General features: G+C 46.9%; 3 protein-coding genes across 5 annotated transcripts in view; 1 reads left to right on the top strand and 2 right to left on the bottom strand.

Moving 5' to 3' along the window:
* The window catches only part of LOC138800692 (tubulin alpha-1A chain-like), a 31,380-nt gene extending 9,480 nt beyond the window's left edge, over positions 1 to 21,900 (top strand). For 2 of the 3 annotated variants that reach the window (XM_069982568.1, XM_069982567.1), the window contains exons 2-5: positions 19,132 to 19,215; positions 20,142 to 20,364; positions 20,492 to 20,640; positions 20,911 to 21,900. In XM_069982568.1, coding sequence (XP_069838669.1) covers positions 19,213 to 19,215; positions 20,142 to 20,364; positions 20,492 to 20,640; positions 20,911 to 21,894 — 1,359 coding nt within the window. In that variant the 5' untranslated portion in view covers positions 19,132 to 19,212 and the 3' untranslated portion in view covers positions 21,895 to 21,900. Of the gene's footprint in view, positions 1 to 18,998; positions 19,015 to 19,131; positions 19,216 to 20,141; positions 20,365 to 20,491; positions 20,641 to 20,910 lie in introns of those variants that run through there. The other variant, XM_069982566.1, reaches the window with a different exon arrangement.
* Positions 927 to 3,933, bottom strand: LOC138801748 (tubulin alpha-1D chain-like). The gene is made up of 3 exons (XM_069984843.1): positions 3,753 to 3,933; positions 3,491 to 3,639; positions 927 to 1,910 (listed from the first exon to the last, which is right to left on the bottom strand). Exons 1-3 carry the CDS (start codon positions 3,931 to 3,933, stop codon positions 927 to 929), a joined length of 1,314 nt encoding a protein of 437 aa, XP_069840944.1.
* On the bottom strand, positions 6,658 to 9,246 carry LOC138800691 (tubulin alpha-1A chain-like). The gene is made up of 5 exons (XM_069982565.1): positions 9,158 to 9,246; positions 8,794 to 8,879; positions 8,194 to 8,416; positions 7,918 to 8,066; positions 6,658 to 7,647 (listed from the first exon to the last, which is right to left on the bottom strand). The coding sequence occupies exons 2-5, from the start codon at positions 8,794 to 8,796 to the stop codon at positions 6,664 to 6,666; spliced, it is 1,359 nt and encodes a 452-aa protein (XP_069838666.1). The 5' UTR covers positions 8,797 to 8,879; positions 9,158 to 9,246; the 3' UTR covers positions 6,658 to 6,663.
* Positions 21,901 to 23,825: the final 1,925 nt, after the last annotated feature.

The raw sequence follows: 23,825 nt of genomic DNA, 5'->3' as shown, positions 1-23,825 counted from the left end.
CCATTTACTTAAATGGAACTGAGTTTCAAAACCCCACCCAATCTGGGACAACAGTAGGGGGAAAAGTGGCCATGTTTTTGTAGCGCTGGATAACCCCTTTAAGCTATTGGACTCTGGTCTATCATTCTCTACCTGACCCTACACACCAAGTTACACTTGGGCTATCCAAAACCTTGAACGCAGTGCCCATTTGTACGGCCAAGGGTTACAACACCGCTCCTGGCCACTGTGCCAAGTGCCCAAGTGACCCTACACCCACGCAGCTGCCACAACACCGCACAGCTACTCCGGCATACAGCACATAGCGGTGGCTGCAGCAGCCAGAATGGTATCATTTTACTCTGTATCTGAGCAGAGGATCTGGAGCTGTGTATCAGAAGAGCCCTGGCCGCTATAAAGATATAATATGTAATTAATCAGTACGGAATTAAAAGTGACGTGATATTATAAGTAATCCAAATCCCAAATCCCAGCATCACATTTGTTGAATGTATTCCTTCAGATTTCTTATTCTCTCCGGTCTGGATTAATAACGTTGCTCATTTGGTGTAAACCTCGCGCTTTAATCTAGATGAAAAGGAATTTTAATTTGATCAGCTGAATATTTATCATGGCCGGGAGCCAGGGCCGCCTGGACGCCGCCGTCCTGAGAACTCCCCAGATTTCTTTATTTTACGTTCCACTTCCATTATCTTCACCGAGAACCAAGGAAATCGTCTGACTATGGAGGAAGGAAACAATGTATCAGTCTAACTACGGGGTCTTATCGCGGTGCGGGCGCTGACACGTTCATAGCACCACCTCGTTTATATGAAATCGGAATGTGATGTTTGTTACTGAGGAAGGAGAACTATAAATCACAGAATGCCAAAGCTTCAAACAAATGTATTTACTGAGAATTTGTGTATGGTGCAAACATAGATTATTTAATACTCCTCCCCCTCCTCTCCTTCTCCCTCTCCTTCCACACTGTCTGCACCAACCTCTTCATAATCCTTCTCCAGGGCGGCCATGTCCTCCCGGGCCTCAGAGAACTCTCCTTCCTCCATCCCCTCACCCACATACCAGTGCACAAAGGCACGCTTGGCATACATCAGGTCAAACTTGTGGTCCAGGCGAGCCCAGGCCTCGGCAATGGCGGTGGTGTTACTCAACATGCACACAGCACGCTGCACCTTGGCCAGGTCTCCACCAGGAACCACAGTCGGTGGTTGGTAATTGATGCCAACCTTGAAGCCTGTTGGGCACCAGTCCACAAACTGGATGGTGCGCTTGGTCTTGATGGTGGCAATAGCGGCATTCACGTCCTTTGGGACAACATCTCCTCTATACAACATACAACAAGCCATGTATTTTCCATGTCTGGGGTCACATTTCACCATCTGGTTGGCCGGCTCAAAGCAAGAGTTGGTGATCTCAGCTACAGAGAGCTGCTCATGGTAAGCTTTCTCTGCAGAGATCACAGGGGAGTAAGTTGCCAGGGGGAAGTGGATACGGGGGTAGGGCACCAGGTTGGTCTGGAACTCTGTCAAGTCCACATTCAGAGCACCATCAAACCTGAGAGAGGCCGTGATGGAGGACACAATCTGACCGATCAGACGGTTCAGGTTGGTGTAGGTTGGGCGCTCAATGTCCAGGTTCCTGCGGCAGATGTCGTAGATGGCCTCATTGTCCACCATGAAGGCGCAGTCTGAGTGCTCCAGTGTGGTGTGGGTGGTGAGGATGGAGTTGTATGGCTCAACCACAGCGGTGGAGATCTGGGGGGCCGGGTAGATGGAGAACTCAAGCTTGGACTTCTTGCCATAGTCAACGGAGAGACGTTCCATCAAGAGGGAGGTGAAGCCGGATCCAGTGCCGCCACCGAAACTGTGGAAGATGAGAAAGCCCTGGAGACCGGTGCACTGATCGGCCTAGGAGATACGAGAATGGAAATTAGACAGGAAAGTTACAATAAATTTTGTTCTAAAGGACCTCGACCAGCTTTATCTTTTCCTGCAGAATAATTGTCAATTGTACAAAATAAATCCTAGTCCATCTGACCAACTAAACACAATAGAAGTACTTTGCTACCTTACAAAAAGACACAATAGACAAATCAATGGGTTCAGATGGCATTCACCCCTGTGTCCTAAGGGAGTTAAGTAACATGAGACGCTCTTATATCTAATGTTGAAGGATTCCAAAATAACAGGGTATAACCTCCATCATGGGTCAATTGTATTGTAACTGTGGGTAAGAGATGCAATTCTGGCATATACAGTATCTGTGAAAGTAACTGTAGTGTTCCAGAACCCCATGTGTCACTGTTGTAGGTGTATGTATAAAGGTCGGCACTGAGTATTATGTGTGTTACAGGGTTTTCTATGGGAAGGTGCTTACTTTTTTTGTACACAAGATGGCACTAACTGTTTTTCTCTCCAGCAAGCACAGGCTGAAGTATACATAGGGGTTGATTGCCTTGTAACACTTGTAAGTCTGTTTGAGGAAGTTTGCCTCCAGGGCCTATCACAAGCCTTTCTAGAAGTTTCCCTCTAGTTCCATCCTATCAGGTACTGAGGTATCTCAGGATGCTCTCCATCAATAGGAAGCAAGTACCCAGCCAAGTAGTTAGTTATGGTCAAGTTAGGTTCCTGAGCAGACCTACACAAAGCAGAAGCTCCTAAGGAAGTCTCTTCCAGGGCCAGGCCCTGTGGCCAGGAGCCTGAGTAACTGAGACACTGGATCCTGATTCTCTTAAACGTTTCTGCAAACCAGGCCATGGTGTGCTAAACTTTCAAAGGGGTGACGACCACTGAAGGGGGACTCCACCTGCTCATGTTGCAGGGGATTATCTTTCTCAAGTGTCTAGAAGCCTGCAAGACCTGCAGAGGTGCCATCTACAAAGCGGTTGGACAAGTTGCTTACGCCGAAGTACCCCACTGCCTATTGCTCCGTTCCCTTAGCATAAGTTCAGGGGTTATAGTAAGTGTGTGGATGATAATATAAACTAGAATTAGTGTAGAAATAAGCAGGTTCGTAGTGTTTGCCTGTTCTTGGTATGGATAGACTGTGGTGGAAAAAAACTAAAGAATGTCCTGTGTGTCTGAAACACCATCGACGGCAACTCTAACAGTGGTGGTAAATTCCCCCCAGTGTGTACAGGTTCAAAGGTGAATAGCCAGGGTAATAACTGGTATGGTACCTAGGTCAAAGTATGGTTATTTAGTTCTTAGGTCCTGTCTGAGACCTGGTAACTAGAAACCTGGTAGAAATCACCCAACCCTTGTTACTGTGTTACTATAATGGTTTACTAACCCTACTACCTGGTTTTATCAGTGTCATGGCTCCCACAGCCTGTATAACCTGTTCTTTCCTGGGCTGGGAGCCTGATGTGATATGTGTATATCTATACCATGGCACCTCTCCGGGAGGCCACCCCTGATTGCGGAGGAGACTTAGGTCCCTCATATCCTATATACTTGTATCTCTATACATAAGGTAATGGACTCACCAGCTTGCGGATCCTGTCCAGCACCAGGTCAATGATCTCCTTGCCGATGGTGTAATGGCCACGGGCGTAGTTATTGGCGGCATCTTCCTTGCCGGTGATGAGCTGCTCCGGGTGGAACAGTTGTCTGTAGGTTCCAGTCCTCACCTCATCTGTAGGAGAGAAATAATGGAGGTTTCTATGTGAGATCCAGAACCGTCCGTTCCGCTCATCCCCCCAGAGCGTCACTGATGTCTCTTCTATTAGTCAGGGGGGATGTACTCACCGATCACAGTCGGCTCCAGGTCCACAAACACAGCGCGGGGGACATGTTTACCAGCCCCCGTCTCACTGAAGAAGGTGTTGAAGGAATCGTCTCCTCCTCCGATGGTCTTATCACTGGGCATCTGCCCGTCTGGCTGGATGCCATGTTCCAGGCAGTACAACTCCCAGCAGGCATTGCCCATCTGGACTCCGGCCTGGCCAACGTGGACTGAGATGCATTCCCTCTGGAAAGTTATTGGGATGTGGTGTGAAAACATAACCAATACATATAATCAGGAAATAATAAATGTAGATATACGTTATATTGGATATCACGTCTAGGTAGGACGTGCCTAGGCCTATACATTTCAACTATAAATAAGCATCTCATCTCGCCAACAGATACCAGGGTTCAAGGGGCAAAAGACGCCTCCGCCTACTCCTTATTCTACCGCACGTGTGTCTACCATGACCCTTCGGCTGTTGCAAAACTACAAATCCCATCAGATCTGGACAGCCAAAGCTTTAGCTGTGGCTGTCCAGGCAGGATGGGAACTGTAGTTTTGCAACACCTGGAGGTATAATCCCTGTGTTCAATATAAGACCTTGTTCATCACTCACCATGATGTAGATGAAACTTTGGATCCGAAGCTTCTGCTATCATGAAGGATGTCTCCGATCTTATATACTGTGAGAGGCAGGAGTGTCCCCGTAACTAGATCTATTGATTAGAATGGCCGGCCGGGTAACGCTGTCTCCAAGACACAATGTCCCCAGCGATGAACAATCGAACCGTTCCAATTTGTTATAAGTAACAACTTGTCATTGTGAAGAAGAAGAATAAAGAGTAAGAGCTTTAGAACTTGATACAATGTATCGGTGGTGGTAGTTGTAGAAACAGAGCTGAGTGGTAAGAGTGTATCAACAAGTGTATCAATAGGGATCAACAAAGGCGCTGGATCAGGTGACGGGTGTATCACCTCCAGAATCCGTAACAAATTACTGTAAATACAGCGACGCACAGGCCGGAGTGGTGAGACTGCCATGGGCATAATATATAAACGCTAAGGCTACTCTATGATACTGTCTACTGCTCCCATAATGTGCTTGAAGTCCACAAATTTTATGGTAATATCTAAGTTATGAATTTAAAGGGATCTGTCGCCAATTATATACTATGTTATCTATTGTCATCATGTAACAGAGCAGGAAGAGCTGAGCAGAATGATATATATGTTTGTGGGAAAAATTTCAATATAGCAACACTTATTGAGTGAAATCCCTGCTGAATGTAGAGTGTTACTCCATGATAGATCCGCCCACTGGACTCTTAAGTGTGGAAAAAGCAAAGGTTTCAATCAATATTTTACTGTTATACTGAATCTTTTCTCGCTTAGATATATATCAATCCGCCCAGCTTCTCCTGCGCTATAACATGATGCTGGTAGATCAGACTACGTGTAAAATGTGACGGGTTCCCTTTAAATAGTCTGTTTAGAAAGTTGGGTTACTTTGTACATACATTTTGTTGTGTATGTTTTAATAATTCAGAGCTATATATTGTCTGATCTGTTCTGCAAATCAGAATGCAAATCAGCAGAGCAAAATGTAGGCATTACCTATACTCCAGAGCTGCACTCAGTATTCTGCATGCATTACATTTCTTATCCTATACTGATCTTGAGTTCAGCAGTCATGGTGCATGGTCACATGGGAGTTTGTGCACCACTACAAGAATATGCCTGCCCAGACCATCAGCAATGTGCTGCCATACTGGGCATACTGGATCATGTTGCATGTGATAGATGTTCACACATGTTACATGTGAACCCACTCTTATCTGTAAAAAGAGTGGGACACCAATTTTTGGTGTTCTCTGACAAATACCAACCAAGCCGCATGATGCTGTGCCAGCAGGTTCCCTTAGAGCAGGCTGTGGTTGCAGGGTGGGCTGAGCCCTGGCTTATGTCCCCTTACCTGTAGCCTACCTATAAAGCAAAGTCAATGAAATACTCTGCAGTATATGCCACCAGTGTACTAATAGCTGGTAGCTGCTGTCTATCCACTATTAAGTAAGGCACAGATTTAAAATTTATACACATAGCCCCCCCACCCCCCACCCGACATGTTTCACTCATACAAGCCTCTTCAAGGGTCTGTAGTTACCCTGTGTCCTACAGTATATCTATAACCATGATACACTTTTGGTTTGGGATGCCCTTATACATTCCTGCCCAGCTCTCTTTATGTAACATTTTCTTTTTGGGGGTTATCCTGCTGGAGACTCCGATGGTTACTTTGATTTCCTCTACAGCAACGGACATTGATTTACAATTGTTATTTACTTCACATTATATCAAAAGTGATGGCAGCCAGGCCTGCTGGGACTCCCCTTACAAAACAGTAACAATTAAGGCAAATTTGGGAATAAGGATGTGTATTAGAGGGTACTGGACAAGTTGTCTCATTGAATAGCTTGAGCATGAGCAACACATTACATGTACTGGCACCTTATATAAATCTTATCTGTGTGCAATTGTAATACCACCCCCACCCCCCCCCTCATGATAGGTGTGCAAGTGGATGTTCATCAGAATGGTACAAGTGTGCAACCTCCACATATACAGCAGCACTGTGGCCGCTCTGCTGTAAGTGTGACATGAGATAAGTAATATAATGTATGCACCCAGGGACACAGCTCTCTATGTACATTACTTCTATATATGTGACCAGTAATATCAATGAGTTGTAACACACACACACACACACACACACATATATATATATATATATTCAAATATAATATTTGTGTTTTTTTATTTTTGTGTTTGTAATTCTAAGTATAAGAAAGAAAGAACAAAAAATTGTAATAAAAATATTTATTTGGAAGGTGCTTAAACATGAACATCTCATCTCCTACATAATGGAGACATTTAATACTCCTCCCCCTCCTCTCCTTCTCCCTCTCCCTCCACGCTGTCGGTGCCGACCTCTTCATAATCCTTCTCCAGAGCGGCCATGTCCTCCCGGGCCTCAGAGAACTCTCCTTCCTCCATCCCCTCACCCACATACCAGTGCACAAAGGCACGCTTGGCATACATCAGGTCAAACTTGTGGTCCAGGCGAGCCCAGGCCTCGGCAATGGCGGTGGTGTTACTCAACATGCACACAGCACGCTGCACCTTGGCCAGGTCTCCACCAGGAACCACAGTCGGTGGTTGGTAATTGATACCAACCTTGAAGCCTGTTGGGCACCAGTCCACAAACTGGATGGTGCGCTTGGTCTTGATGGTGGCAATAGCGGCATTCACGTCCTTGGGGACAACATCCCCGCGGTACAGCAGGCAGCAGGCCATGTATTTTCCATGTCTGGGGTCACATTTCACCATCTGGTTGGCCGGCTCAAAGCAAGCGTTGGTGATCTCAGACACAGAGAGCTGCTCATGGTAAGCTTTCTCTGCAGAGATGACGGGGGCATAGGTGGCCAGGGGGAAGTGGATACGGGGGTAGGGCACCAGGTTGGTCTGGAACTCTGTCAAGTCCACATTCAGAGCACCATCAAACCTGAGAGAGGCCGTGATGGAGGACACAATCTGACCGATTAGACGGTTCAGGTTGGTGTAGGTTGGGCGCTCAATGTCCAGGTTCCTGCGGCAGATGTCGTAGATGGCCTCATTGTCCACCATGAAGGCGCAGTCTGAGTGCTCCAGTGTGGTGTGGGTGGTGAGGATGGAGTTGTATGGCTCAACCACAGCGGTGGAGATCTGGGGGGCCGGGTAGATGGAGAACTCAAGCTTGGACTTCTTGCCATAGTCAACGGAAAGACGTTCCATCAAGAGGGAGGTGAAGCCGGATCCCGTGCCGCCACCGAAACTGTGGAAGATGAGGAAGCCCTGGAGACCGGTGCACTGATCGGCCTAATGGAAGAGACACAAGAGGAAGTTATACGTCATGTTATGTAACGAAGGAAGAACATCAGATTGGAATATGGAGCCAGTGTGTAACATATCTACAATGGTGTTACCAATAATATATAGCAGCCGTATTGCTAAGGCCGGTTGAGGATAAAAGCTACTCCCTGGTTGGTTGTTCCCCCAAGACCATCTCCTTCTATACTCTATCATGAAGGTCGGTCACAGTGTTGCGCAGGTTTTCACCATTTTAGAATACATGAACAATGGACTCACCAGCTTGCGGATCCTGTCCAGCACCAGGTCAATGATTTCCTTGCCGATGGTGTAATGGCCACGGGCGTAGTTATTGGCGGCATCTTCCTTGCCGGTGATGAGCTGCTCCGGGTGGAACAGTTGTCTGTAGGTTCCAGTCCTCACCTCATCTGTAGGAGAGAAATAATGGAGGTTTCTATGTGAGATCCAGAACCGTCCGTCCCCCTCATCCCCCCCAGAGCTTCACCGACGTCTCTTCTATCCATCATCATAGACAGTCAGGGGGGATGTACTCACCAATCACAGTCGGCTCCAGGTCCACAAACACAGCGCGGGGGACATGTTTACCAGCCCCCGTCTCACTGAAGAAGGTGTTGAAGGAATCGTCTCCTCCTCCGATGGTCTTATCACTGGGCATCTGCCCGTCTGGCTGGATGCCATGTTCCAGGCAGTACAACTCCCAGCAGGCATTGCCAATCTGGACTCCGGCCTGGCCAACATGGACTGAGATGCATTCCCTCTGTGTGGGGGAGAGGGGGAGAGGATTACTATCAAACTATGTGGATCAGAATTAGTGAATGCATGAGTAGTATATAGGAAATTACAGCTGTAACAGATGAGTTAGGAAAACAACAAACAGAATGATATCAGGTAAATGGCATTGTATAGATGAGATTGTATAGAGTATATAGTATGGCTTGTATTGTATAGGTGAGATTGTATAGATGATATAGTATAGATTTGATAGTATAGCTGGAATAGTATAGCTGCCCTTGTATAGATGAGATTGTATAGCTGCCCTTGTATAGATGAGATTGTATAGATGAGATTGTATAGCTAGCATTGTATAGATTATATAGTACAGATGATATAGTATAGATGAGATTGGGCGCTCACCATGGTGTAGGATACAGGTCTCCTGGCTCCGATGGGTTAGGTCTTCGGATGTGGAGTAGTTGTGTCCTCCCTCCGCTCTTCTCTCTCTATATATATAAGAGTCAGTGTCAGGAGAGTCCTTAGTAACAGGAGAGAGGTTAACCCCCCCCCCCCCAGAGCCCTGCCCTCTGTATAATACAATCCAGCACAACACAACTGTTACCAGGTACAATGCCTCACAATGTGACCCCAGGGCGAGAAGCCGGGAGCCACAACACAGGGACTGGATGGAGGGAGGAGGAGAGGGAAACCCTGAGAGGGAAGAGGGCGAATAAGGAGGGAAAAGAGCAACAAAAGAGGAAGCAATCACTTTGTATCGTATCACCTTGGGATTATGTTATTAGTCTTTTACCCTCCGATCCGGCTATATACTATTCTACATTGTATGTTAGATTTTTCTATGGTCTTCAATCAGGAAGATATAGTCAGAACGTGCCGATATTTTTCTCTTGTCCTGAGATCCTGAAAGTGAGGAAACAAAGTAGATTATTATTAAAGTAGATTTTAAACTATATTAGTATATTATAAACAAGTTTTTGGAAATTCAGGGATTCTTATGGTTTTGCTTTCCCATGGGAGCAGTCTAGTAAGACCATTAGAGGTAACATTGCTCCAAGGTAAAGCTTCTCCCATATCGGCTCATTTCACTACTTTTCCATGACTGATATCAGGTCCTCACTTACTAATATTTACAGCCAAGACTGTGATCTAAAACCTAATATCCAAACAGGAAAATCCCTTTAAGGCCTCCTGCACATGACTGTAGTGATTTTGCTCAAGGAGCGTCATCTTGGGGTGCCTGCAGTCATGGAGTATGCATATAATAGAAGTATAGGAACCCAAGGTGCAGTCTGGGCTATGGGCACGGTCATGTGCATTAACCCATACAATAGAGGGGGTCCTATACTTCCCATAATTGCAGATAGTGTACAGACCTGTACCCTGTACCTGGCACATGGGGGCCCTGCCGCTCTGTTCTGTAACCTGTCCAAACTCCGGCATATGTTGCATCTATAAAGCACTGTACTATAGAGCTACAGGGCTTTTTCCTCAGGTTCTGTGTCTAGAATTGCAGCTCAGTCGCAGTGAAGTGAACGAAGAGCCGAGTTGTAATACTACACACAACCTGAGGAAGCATTTGCACACTTTACAGCACTGCAGGAAAGTACAGGGCAGCATTCACATGTTTTGCAATTGCCTGGTTTTTATGACAGTCTCTTAAAGAGATTTTGCTATGTAGGACAATCACCACTTATCCACAGAATTACAACCACGAGGGCCCTATGTCCCATGTTGGATATGTGCACTGCTGTCATTAGACATCCCACAAAATGATTGATCACAGCGGGTCCCACTGCAGCAAACCACTATAGCCAGAGATATAGCCGTGACGAGCACAGTCAGACCCCCCCCCCCCCCCGGACTGTGTTCATAGTGCATAATGTGTGAAGGGATGAGGGCCCAGGGGGGGCTGGGCAGGGGCGTAGCTAAAGGTTGATGGGCCCTGGTGCAAAATGTTAGCTTGGGCCCCCCAATCTCACCCGATCAGGCAAAGTCCTATCTAACGTTATATCCAATTACTCTAATGTGCCACCATGTTCTAATGCCCTGTCACTGCCTCCACCTCATGTACTGCACTACTGCCCCCTATAATTAATGGACTGTACTGTGTCATTGTCTAATCATTGTATTCCAATCTTTGACTCTCCAGCTGAAAAACTACAACTCTCATCATGAACTGCCAGTTGGAAACGATGGGGGTTGTAGTGCTGCAACCTGAAGAGCCAAATGCTGCAAAACTCCCATAATAAGGCAGGCACAATGAAGTTTGAACTTCTGCAACCAGGAGAAGTCACCTGATATCACCTGCAGTCCTATGTAACACCACAGATAACAGTGATATCTCTGAGTACAGATAATGTAGTAGTCACCTGCAGTCCTATGTAACACCACAGATAACACAGTAATATCTGAGTACAGATAAAGTAGTAGTCACCTGCAGTCCTATGTAACACCACAGATAACACAGTGATATCTCTGAGTACAAATAATGCAGTAGATGTCACCTGCAGTCCTATGTAACACCACAGATAACACAGTGATATCCCTCTGAGTACAGATAATGTAGTAGATGTCACATGCAGTCCTATGTAACACCACAGATAACACAGTGATATCTCTGAGTACAGATAATGTAGTAGTCACCTGCAGTCCTATGTAACGCCACAGACAACACAGTGATATCTCTGAGTACAGATAATGTAGATATAGACCCCCTGTGTAGCCCCCCATAGTATAGACCCCCTGTGTAGCCTCCCCACAGTATAGACCCCCTGTGTAGCCCCCCCACAGTATAGACCCCCTGTGTAGCCACCCTCAGTATAGACTCCCTGTGTAGATCCCCCACAGTACAGACCCCTGTGCAACCCTTTCATAGTATAGACCCCTGTGTAGCCCCCCTCCCATAGTATAGACCCCTTGTGCAGCCCCCCCAGTATAGACCCCTTGTGCAGCCCCCCCCCAGTATAGACCCCTTGTGCAGCCCCCCCCAGTATAGACCCCTTGTGCAGCCCCCCCAGTATAGACCCCTTGTGCAGCCCCCCCCAGTATAGACCCCTTGTGCAGCCCCCCCCAGTATAGCCCCTCTGTGTAGATTCCCCACAGTACAGACCCCCTGTGTAACCCTCTCATAGTATAGACCCCCTGTGTAGCCCCCCTCCCATAGTATAGACCCCTTGTGCAGCCCCCCCAGTATAGACCCCTTGTGCAGCCCCACCAGTATAGACCCCTTGTGCAGCCCCCCCAGTATAGACCCCTTGTGCAGCCAAGCCCCTGCCCCCCAGTATAGACCCCTTGTGCAGCCCCCCCAGTATAGACCCCCTTGTGCAGCCCCCCCAGTATAGACCCCTTGTGCAGCCCCCCCAGTATAGACCCCTTGTGCAGCCCGCCCCCCAGTATAGACCCCTTGTGCAGCCAAGCCCCCTTCCCCCAGTATAGACCCCTTGTGCATCCCCCCCAGTATAGACCCCTTGTGCAGCCCCCCCCAGTATAGACCCCTTGTGCAGCCCGCCCCAGTATAGACCCCTTGTGCAGCCCGCCCCCCAGTATAGACCCCTTGTGCAGCCAAGCCCCCGCCCCCCAGTATAGACCCCTTGTGCAGCCCCCCCCCCAGTATAGACCCCTTGTGCAGCCCCCCCAGTATAGACCCCTTGTGCAGCCCCCCCTGTATAGACCCCTTGTGCAACCCCCCCAGTGTAGACCCCTTGTGCAGCCCCCCCAGTATAGACCCCTTGTGCAGCCCCCCCAGTATAGACCCCTTGTGCAGCCCCCCCCTGTATAGACCCCTTGTGCAGCCCCCCACATCGCAACATTTATGTAAAAAATGAAAAAAAAAAAAACGAAAAAAAAAATAAACTCACCTCACCTGAATCCTTGATCTCCCTCAGGCCTGGCAGCTTCTCTTCAGTTCAGTGAGCTTCCGGGATGCCGGCCCCGGCTGGAAGCTCACTGATGCAGGACCGCGGCGCCCGGATTTCTCCTCTCTACTGCACGGCGGCTGACATGTGACGTGATGACGTCACAGGTCAGCTGCCGAGGAGGAGGAGAAGTCCCGGCGCCGCGGTCCTGCATCAGTGAGCTTCCAGCCGGGGTCAGCATCCCGGAAGCTCACTGAACTGAAAGATGTCCGGGGGGCATATACCCTGCCGCGGCCCCCCCGGATTGGGGGAGCACAGGAGGAAGTGGCAAGGGGGGCCGTGCGGGCCCCCCTAGCGTAGGGGCCCGGTCGCCATGGCGACCCCTGCGACCCCTATAGCTACGCCACTGAGGCTGGGGTGTATACTGGTGAAGGGATGAGGGCCCAGGGGGACCTGGGATGTATACTGGTGAAGGGATGAGGGCCCAGGGGGACCTGGGATGTATACTGGTGAAGGGATGAGGGCCCAGGGGGACTGGGGGTGTATACTGGTAAAGAGATGAGGGCCCAGGGGGGACTGGGGGTGTATACTTCTAAAGGGATGAGGGGCCAGGGGGGACCGGGGATGTATACTGGTAAAGGGATGAGGGGCCAGGGGGGCTGGGGGTGTATACTGGTGAAGGGATGAGGGCCCAGGGGGGACTGGGGGTGTATACTGGTGAAGGGATGAGGGCCCAGGGGGACCGAGAGTGTATACTGGTGAAGGGATGAGAGGCCAGGGGAACTGGGGGTGTATACTGGTGAAGGGATGAGGGGCCAGGGGCACCGGGGATGTATACTGGTGAAGGGATGAGAGGCCAGGGGAACTGGGGGTGTATACTGGCGAAGGGATGAGGGGCCAGGGGGACCGGGGATGTATACTGGTGAAGAGATGAGAGGCCAGGGGAACTGGGGGTGTATACTGGTGAAGGGATGAGGGGCCAAGGGCACCGGGGATGTATACTGGTGAAGGGATGAGGGCCCAGGGGCACCGGGGATGTATACTGGTAAAGAGATGAGGGGCCAGGGGGGACTGGGGGTGTATACTTCTAAAGGGATGAGGGGCCAGGGGGGACCGGGGATGTATACTGGCGAAGGGATGAGGGCCCAGGGGCACCGGGGATGTATACTGGTGAAGGGATGAGGGCCCAGGGGGGACTGGGGGTGTATACTGGTGAAGGGATGAGAGGCCAGGGGGACTGGGGGTGTATACTGGTGAAGGGATGAGGGGCCAGGGGGACCTGGGGTGTATACTAGTGAAGGGATGAGGGGCTAGGGGGACTGGGGTGTATACTGGTGAAGGGATGAGGGCCCAGGGGGAACGGGGGGAGTATACTGGTGAAGGGATGAGAGCCCAGGGGGAACGGGGGGATGTATACTGGTGAAGGGATGAGGGGCCAGGGGGACTGGGGGTGTATACTGGTGAAGGGATGAGGGGCCAGGGGGACTGGAGATGTATACTGGTGAAGGGATGAGGGGCCAGGGGGAACGGGGGTGTATCACTGGTGAAGGGATGAGGGGCCAGGGGGACTGGGGGTGTATACTGGTGAAGGGATGAGAGCCCAGGGGGAACGGGGGGATGTATACTGGTGAAGGGATGAGGGGCCAGAGGGGAGTATATTTTTGTTATTTAAACTATAAATAAAAAAAAAAATGCAAAATTATGTTGTTTTTTTTTTTTTAGTTTTTTTCCATTTTATTTTTATGCTATTATATTTTTATTTCTAATGATTTTTCCTTTTTTTCTTTCATACCCATAATTATCCTATTTGTGCACAAAAAAGCGCTCAGTATTTGATTGTGTATATGTTCTCCTGCGTTTACACGGAACGATTACTGTTCAAATTTTCACAATAATGATCGCATTTGGGCGATAATCGTTCTGTGTAAACACAGCGAACAATCAAGCGGCGAGCGAGAAATCGTTCATTTTGATCTTTCAACATGTTCTCAAATCGTCGTTCGTTAAAAATTCGCAGATCGCTTCGTATAAACAGCCTTTCAAAGATTCACTCTATGTGTGAGTGAACGATCGCAATAACGATTTTTCTTACGAATATTCTAACGATTCATTCGTCTAAACGCTGATCGTTATAAAAACCAAATCGTTGCTTCAAAATCGTTAAACGATCAATTGGGCAAATTATCGCTCCGTGTAAGCGCAGTATTACCCCTGTATTGGGAATGTATTTCATCCACACATCTGTACTGACTTTGAATTTGCATACATTAAATATCTAATTTTTGGACTCTTGGTTATCTCTATAGGGTATAGCACTACTATACGCCGCCCCTCTATACATTACTGCTGTATACTGATGATCTGTTGTGTGGTGATACCGGCTGCCATGCTATGTGCTCAGGTTTGTTGGCGCTCACCATGGCGATGCATTGTGCTCCATCTACCTGAGGTGTTGGATTTCTCCGTCTGGAGTTGCTCTCTTTGTAACCGGTGATTAGTGTAAACGCTGCTCTGGAGACAATGTAACGCTCTGTGTCCGGGAACAATGGGTTACTACGGGAGACTGTAAACAATGTCAGGTGGTGTATACGGCCACATACTGATACTGTGATCAGGTATGGATAGCGACGTACACAGAGGATGGGGGGGGGGGTCAGCACGTCCTTTCAGCTGCTGCCTGACACCAGCAGAAGCAGCAGGAGGTCTCGGGGTCTCCATTACTTTATACAAAACAAACAAGTCCCATAATAAGAGAAACAGCGTAAGGCTATGTTCACACAACGTATATTTTTGTAAAATGACGGCTGTGATTATTACGAGAATACACGTTGCATTGCTGTCTATGGGATCCCGACCAGAGCGTATACACATAGTATACGCTTCGGCCGGGATCTCTAGCGACACGGCGAACAACTGACATGTCAGACAAACCCATGTCAGTGAACATTGTGGAGCAAGCGGATCCGGCCGCATGCTCCATAGCATTCAGTGTAAAGTTCTGATGCGGGCGTGCACGAATGCGCCTGCATCAGAACACTGCGGCCCGAAAGATCATCCGGCCGGTAATGCAGTACTGGCAGGGATGATCTTTTCAGAGACCGGTCAGGTCGGGTGTGAACATAGCGTAATAAAGCGTATTCAAACTATAGAAAAATATCAGGCGTAAAATAAAATAAAGACACTAAAATCTGCAGTCTGACTCTTCCCCTCAGTATAAATCTCCATGTAATGCGAAAGTTGTGAAATAAAGAGATCTGGAATTGCTGCATTTACAACAATATGGATATTAAAATAACAAGGTGAACGGCATCGAAAAGTCTCAAATACAATCACAAAACTCAAAGCTCGTTCTGTGTTGGACTGGTTTATAAAAAGAAACACAACAAATCAAATATGGAAGCAAACTAAGCCCCCCCCCGACACACAGGTATTATCCAGGGTCCGCTGCAGCCTGTTGGACAGTATGGCAGCCATAGTCTATGGGCCGATACACAATCATGTGGTCTCTTTATACTCTATATACATGGTATATGCCTCTTTTTCCATAACTTACTGGTTAGGACACAGAAGCTTTAGGCTGTGTTGACATGTTCAGGTCTTTAATTGCAATTATTGAATAAAACAAACAAGGAAAAACGAATGTTTTTTTTTTAAGCCAAAGCCAGGAATTGATTTGAAAAGAGAAATCTCAGTCTTCGCTTTATGACCTGTTCTCTTTTTATAGTCTGTTCCTGGCTTCGGCTTCAATAATCTGTCAGATAAATCTGTCTGTGTAAACGCACCCTTAGGGCCCTATTACATGGAGCAATAATTGGCCAAATCGGCCCTATTCAGCCAATCATTGCTCTGTCTAATAGAGACAATTATCAGCCAATGAAAGGATCATCAGTGGATTGTTTCTTTAGACCCAGACCTAAAATCATCTGCCACCAATCGCACATCGCTACGTGTAATAGCTACATGTAAAAGCAATGCATGGCTAACGGCTGACGATTGCCCAAACAGTCAATACTTTACCTGTCTATGCTCCCGGTCTTCTCCTGCGCTCTGTATGTGTCATGTGCACTGCAGCTACAGAGCAGCCTGTCTGAGTTAAAGGAGAAGTCCGGTGAAAATTCTTATTAAAGTATTGTATTGCTCCCCAAAAGTTATACAAATCAATAATATACACTTGTTACGGGAAATGCTTATAAAGTGCTTTTTTCCCTGCACTTACTACTGCATCAAGGCTTCACTTCCAGGATAGCATGGTGATGTCACTTCCAGGATAACATGGTGATGTCACTTCCTGGATAACATGGTGATGTCACTTCCTGGATAACATGGTGATGTCACGACCCGACTCCCAGAGCTGTGCGGGCTGTGGCTGCTGGAGAGGATGATGGCAGGGGGATGCTCAGTGTCCCTCCAGTGCCCTGTGTCCCTCAGTGTCCCCCTGCCATCATCCTCTCCAGCAGCCACAGCCCGCACAGCTTTGGGAGTCGGGTCGTGACATCACCATTTTATCCAGGAAGTGACATCACCATGTTATCCAGGAAGTGACATCACCATGTTATCCAGGAAGTGACATCACCATGTTACCCAGGAAGTGACATCACCATGTTATCCAGGAAATGACATCACCATGTTATCAAGAAAGTGACATCACCATGTTATCCAGGAAGTGACATCACCATGTTATCCAGGAAGTGACATCCCCATGTTATCCAGGAAGTGACATCACCATGTTATCCAGGAAGTGACATCACCATGTTATCCAGGAAGTGACATCACCATGTTATCAAGAAAGTGACATCATCATGTTATCCAGGAAGCGACATCACAATGTTATCCAGGAAGTGAAGCCTTGATGCAGTAGTAAGTGCAGGGAAAAAAAACACTTTATAAGCATTTCCCTTAATAAGTTTATATTGGTCATTTGTATAACTTTTGGGGGGGCAATACAATACTTAAATAAACATTTTTGCTGGACTTCTCCTTTTACAGGCCACTCAGCCAATTATGTGTCGCGTAACATATTAACTGTTTGGGCAAGGGCTGTACGGACATCACTAACAATGTCCATGCAGCCCTTGCTGAACGATTACAGGGCCATGTAAAGGCCCTATCCCACCAACAGATCTGACGACAGATTATCTGCCAAAGATTTAAAGCCCAACCCAGTAACAGACTATAATCAGAGAACAGGTCATAAAGGAAAGACTGGATTTCTCCTCTTTTCAAATCCACTCCTGGCTTTGGCTTCAAATCTTTGGCAGATAATCTGTCGTCAGATCTTTTGGTGGAATAGGGCCTTATGCTGCGTTTACACAGACAGATTTATCTGGGCCAAAGCCAGGAATGGATTTGAAAGGATTATAGATCCCAGTCTTTCCTTTATGACCTGTTCTCTGTTTATGGTCTGTTCCTGGTTTGGGCTTCAAATCTTTGGCAGATAATCTGTCAGATAATCTTTCTGTGTAAATGGACCCTAATAGGCCCAGAAACGAGCAGGAATCTAGCAGATCGGCACTCGTTTACAATATTGATTGGGCCGCCGTCGCCCGTGTAATAGGGCCCCTAGACGACTTCTCTTTTCAAATCCTTCCTAGTTTTGTATTCAATAATTGCAATTGAAAATCTGAATGTGTGCAGGCGGCATAGGGAGGCAGCATAGGACCTGCTGTCTGCGCTGCTCATGTGGCGGCTTTGTTATAATGATCAGGTATGATAAGGTACTGTCGTGTTACACCTGCTGGTCCGGTCTGATGCAGAGCTATGGTGACAACGTAACAAACGCCTCTCAGCCCTGGAACAATGGAGCTAGGGTCACTGACTGCCAAATGTCAGGCGGAAATCATTCATAAGAACAACAGATGGGGGTCCAACTATTATGGGGTCATGGGGCAGATACAAGGAGAGAGGCACAGACTCTTTTTAGTTGCTATAGGCCAGTGGTCTGCAACCTGTGGCTCTCTGGCTTTTGCAAAACTACAACTCCCAGCATGCTTGGGCATGCTGGGAGTTGTAGTTTTGCAGAAGCTGGAGAGTTGCAGGTTGGAGACCAGTGTATGATTGGAGGATCCAGACTGTATAGCTTGCAGATTATCTGGACTGGAAACAATTGTAACAGACCCTCAGCTGTGACCAATATTAGATTCAAAGAATGATCCCATTAAGTGACAGCAAGCAGAGAAATGGATACAAGGGATGTTAGAGAGATGAAGGGTCCCTTGATAATAAGTGGATCACAGGGTGTCTCACTGATGGGATCCTTAGGGATCAACTGTAATCTATGGAGAAACCCAACAGCAAGTGTTACTATTAGTGGCCCCTAACCTAATCTTCTAAATTAACGACCCCAATATATGACCCTATAATAGATGGGGGTCCTGAATGGTGACCTTTCCCCCGGCCCCCCATTAACTGAGACTTCCCAAACAGTTTTTGGGAAAACTCATGTAATGAATTTTAAGTGCAAAGAGAAATGACCCCATAAGTATTACCGCTTCTGACATACATGACAGAAGATAAAAGTGGACTTCCCCTTTAAGCTACACTTGCAGTTATGAAAACTGTTACATTGTATATTTGCTCCATAATATTTACATGACTGTTATCATTTCCCTCTCCAGCTCTTTGTGTTGTTTCCTCTCTTGTTGCTCTTTTCCCTCCTTATTCGCCCTCTTCCCTCTCAGGGTTTCCCTCTCCTCCTCCCTCCATCCAGTCCCTGTGTTGTGGCTCCCGGCTCCCCGCCCTGGGGTCACATTGTGCGGCATTGTACCTGGTAACAGTTGTGTTGTGCTGGATTGTATTATACAGAGGGCAGGGCTCTGGGGTGGGGGGGAGGTCACCTCCCTCCTGTTACTAAGGACTCTCCTGACACTGACTCCTATATATATAGAGAAAAGAGCGGAGAGAGGACACAACTACTCCACATCCGAAGACCTAACCCATCGGAGCCGGGAGACCTGTATCCTACACCATGGTGAGCGCCCAATCTCATCTATACTATATCATCTATACTATACCAGCTATACTATCACATCTATACAATACCAGCTATACCATATGATCTATACAATACAAGCTATACTATATCATCTATACTATACCAGCTATACTATATCATCTATACAATCACATCTATACAATCTCATCTACACTATTACATCTATACAATACCAGCTATACCATATGATCTATACAATACCATCTATACTATATCATTTGTACTATATCATCAAATTACTGTGTAGCTGCTATTTTATATCATTTAGGGACTCTATACTACCCTATCTATATAGTGTGTGACTAGGCGAGTCTATACTCTCCTATGTGATTCTGCACTGTCCTATCTATATAGTATGTGACTATGTGAGTCTATACTGCCCATCTATATGTGAGTCTATACTGCCCATCTATATGTGAGTCTATACTGCCCATCTATATGTGAGTCTATACTGCCCATCTATATGTGAGTCTATACTGCCCATCTATATGTGAGTCTATACTGCCCATCTATATGTGAGTCTATACTGCCCATCTATATGTGAGTCTATACTGCCCATCTATATGTGAGTCTATACTACCCTATCTATATAATGTGTGACTAGGCGAGTCTATACTGCCCTATTTGAGTCTATACTGCCCTCTCTATATAGCATGGACAATGAGTGACTATGTAAGTTTGTATTGTCCGACCTATCTACCTATATAATGTGAAACTTTGCAATTCTTCAGCATACAGTGTGTAACTATATCATTCTCTACTATCCTATACATAATGCATAGACTGTACCATTCTATATGCTTCCATCCTGTGTATACGTCTGTACTCACACTTCTAGTCTATAGTAAGGAAAACTTCTGATAGATTCTAGTCCTAATCCTCTCCCCCTCTCCCCCACACAGAGGGAATGCATCTCAGTCCACGTTGGCCAGGCTGGAGTCCAGATTGGCAATGCCTGCTGGGAGTTGTACTGCCTGGAACATGGCATCCAGCCAGACGGGCAGATGCCCAGTGATAAGACCATCGGAGGAGGAGACGATTCCTTCAACACCTTCTTCAGTGAGACGGGGGCTGGTAAACATGTCCCCCGCGCTGTGTTTGTGGACCTGGAGCCGACTGTGATTGGTGAGTACATCCCCCCTGACTGTCTATGATGATGGATAGAAGAGACGTCGGTGAAGCTCTGGGGGGGATGAGGGGGACGGACGGTTCTGGATCTCACATAGAAACCTCCATTATTTCTCTCCTACAGATGAGGTGAGGACTGGAACCTACAGACAACTGTTCCACCCGGAGCAGCTCATCACCGGCAAGGAAGATGCCGCCAATAACTACGCCCGTGGCCATTACACCATCGGCAAGGAAATCATTGACCTGGTGCTGGACAGGATCCGCAAGCTGGTGAGTCCATTGTTCATGTATTCTAAAATGGTGAAAAACTGCGCAACACTGTGACCGTCCTTCATGATAGAGTATAGAAGGAGATGGTCTTGGGGGAACCACCTACCAGGGAGTAGCTTTTATCCTCAACCGGCCTTAGCAATATGGCTGCTATATATTATTAGTAACACCATTGTAGATATGTTACACACTGGCTCCATATTCCAATCTGATGTTCTTCCTTCGTTACATAACATGACGTATAACTTCCTCTTGTGTCTCTTCCATTAGGCCGATCAGTGCACCGGTCTCCAGGGCTTCCTCATCTTCCACAGTTTCGGTGGCGGCACGGGATCCGGCTTCACCTCCCTCTTGATGGAACGTCTTTCCGTTGACTATGGCAAGAAGTCCAAGCTTGAGTTCTCCATCTACCCGGCCCCCCAGATCTCCACCGCTGTGGTTGAGCCATACAACTCCATCCTCACCACCCACACCACACTGGAGCACTCAGACTGCGCCTTCATGGTGGACAATGAGGCCATCTACGACATCTGCCGCAGGAACCTGGACATTGAGCGCCCAACCTACACCAACCTGAACCGTCTAATCGGTCAGATTGTGTCCTCCATCACGGCCTCTCTCAGGTTTGATGGTGCTCTGAATGTGGACTTGACAGAGTTCCAGACCAACCTGGTGCCCTACCCCCGTATCCACTTCCCCCTGGCCACCTATGCCCCCGTCATCTCTGCAGAGAAAGCTTACCATGAGCAGCTCTCTGTGTCTGAGATCACCAACGCTTGCTTTGAGCCGGCCAACCAGATGGTGAAATGTGACCCCAGACATGGAAAATACATGGCCTGCTGCCTGCTGTACCGCGGGGATGTTGTCCCCAAGGACGTGAATGCCGCTATTGCCACCATCAAGACCAAGCGCACCATCCAGTTTGTGGACTGGTGCCCAACAGGCTTCAAGGTTGGCATCAATTACCAACCACCGACTGTGGTTCCTGGTGGAGACCTGGCCAAGGTGCAGCGTGCTGTGTGCATGTTGAGTAACACCACCGCCATTGCCGAGGCCTGGGCTCGCCTGGACCACAAGTTTGACCTGATGTATGCCAAGCGTGCCTTTGTGCACTGGTATGTGGGTGAGGGGATGGAGGAAGGAGAGTTCTCTGAGGCCCGGGAGGACATGGCCGCTCTGGAGAAGGATTATGAAGAGGTCGGCACCGACAGCGTGGAGGGAGAGGGAGAAGGAGAGGAGGGGGAGGAGTATTAAATGTCTCCATTATGTAGGAGATGAGATGTTCATGTTTAAGCACCTTCCAAATAAATATTTTTATTACAATTTCTGTTCAAGTTCTTTTTTGTTTATGATCCTATAAAGTCAGTGATGGAAATTATATATTATGATATCTCTATAATATCTCGTCACATGCACGGCCTTCTATCACACTAGGAATATACTCTGATAATACTGATACATTGCTAAAATAATATTTTTGTATATGGGATTTGTTCTTGGGTTTTCACATTATGGGAAGATAAAATAATAGACTTCTCCATGAACCCTATTCTATCTAGAGGAGGGAGCCGGCTCCTTAGTGTGCTGCCCCCTAGTGGCTTAATATCCCATATATTATATATCAGACGTTAGGTTATCCATAATAATACAATCCTGATAACTTTTCATGGGAATTCAAATAGCTTTTTTTTTTTTTTTTACATGAATCTAGAAACAAATTCTTCAATTCATAGACCAAGTCCAGCCGCCAATTTTCCAGTTAGTTCTTTGAGCTAGATGAACGTTAGATGTAAAGTGTAGCTGTCATTTTAAAGGGGTTGTTTACTATTTTTTTTTCTTTCAAATCAACTGGTGCCAGAAAGTGCCGGAGATTCGTAATTTACTTCTGTTAAAAAAAAAATCTCCAGTCTTCCAGTACTTATCAGCTGCTGTATGTCCTGCAGGAAGTGGTGTATTCTTTCCAGTCTGACACAGTGCTCTCTGCTGCCACCTCTGTCCATGTCAGGAACTGTCCAGAGCAGCAGCAAATCTCTACCGAATGTTATTACTATTGTTTCTATATTTTTTGTTAACCCATATCTTAGCTTGTTGTACAAACATGTTAACTTAAGTGTTGGCACTAAAGTCAGTGCTTATAGATTTTCTGTTTTGTAATAGGTTCTTAAAAAACCTAATAAAAACATTGAACCAGAAAACCTCTCCTGCTCTCCTGACTGGAACAAATACACCACATCCTGCAGGACATACAGCAGCTGAATATAGATGTAAATTATAAATCTCTGGCACTTTCTGGCACCAGTTGATTTGAAGTATTTACTTTTACTGCAGCTACCTGACATTGGGCGCTGGTTTTCCACTGCATCATGTCCTGTATCAGTGTCTGGTTACTACTGAAAGTCATCTGAAAGCAGCAGCACATACTGGACAGCAAAAGACCTCACATCCCATGTGTGTCTAGAGATTCTAGAAGTTTCTAGCATAAGGCAGAAGATTGGAAAGGAATGGAAAGATTCCTAGCATATTTTAATTTGAGCTTTCCTCCAGCAGTATCATAGAGTCAGACCCCCCCAGGCTCTCCAGGCAGGTCTGTGTGACGTGTAATAGTCTTTTAATTTTTTTATATGTATTTACAAAATATAGACACATTCAACCATTTCTTCAATGTATTGTATTACTGTAATCCCCATACATAAAGTAGCAATGTGCTGTGTACGGGCAGTAGCAGGGATGACATAGCTGCACCCGCATTGCCTGCTCAGCTAAATCCTGGGCTCTCTCTCTCTTAATAAGTCCAATCTGTCCAATATCCAATACTGTACCCCATGCTAGAGAGTGGGCACAGCAGCGGGTACATATGTTTAGAGTAATAAAGAGCAGCAGGTACAGCTATGTAATCCCCTGCTACTGCCCATACACAGCAAACAGCTATAAGCTATCTCTCATAGTCATAGGGGATAACTAATGGGGGCAGGGGTCTAGTAGTTCCTACTAAATTTATTAGGCATATCCATTTATGAGGTGACTGATATTATGGCGACGTCTAGTATCTAGAGTAAGGGTCCATTTACACTGACAGATTATCTGCCAAAGATTTGAAGCCAAAGCCAGGAACAGACTATAAACAGAGATCAGGTCCTAAAGGAAAGCCTAAGATTTCTCTTCTTTTCAAATCCATTCCTGGCTTT

This window comes from Dendropsophus ebraccatus, chromosome 9 (assembly GCF_027789765.1).
Source record: "Dendropsophus ebraccatus isolate aDenEbr1 chromosome 9, aDenEbr1.pat, whole genome shotgun sequence".
Classification (NCBI taxonomy): Eukaryota; Metazoa; Chordata; class Amphibia; order Anura; family Hylidae; genus Dendropsophus; species Dendropsophus ebraccatus.
Note: the sequence above shows the minus strand (reverse complement) of the source record. Positions and strands in the feature narration are given on the sequence as shown.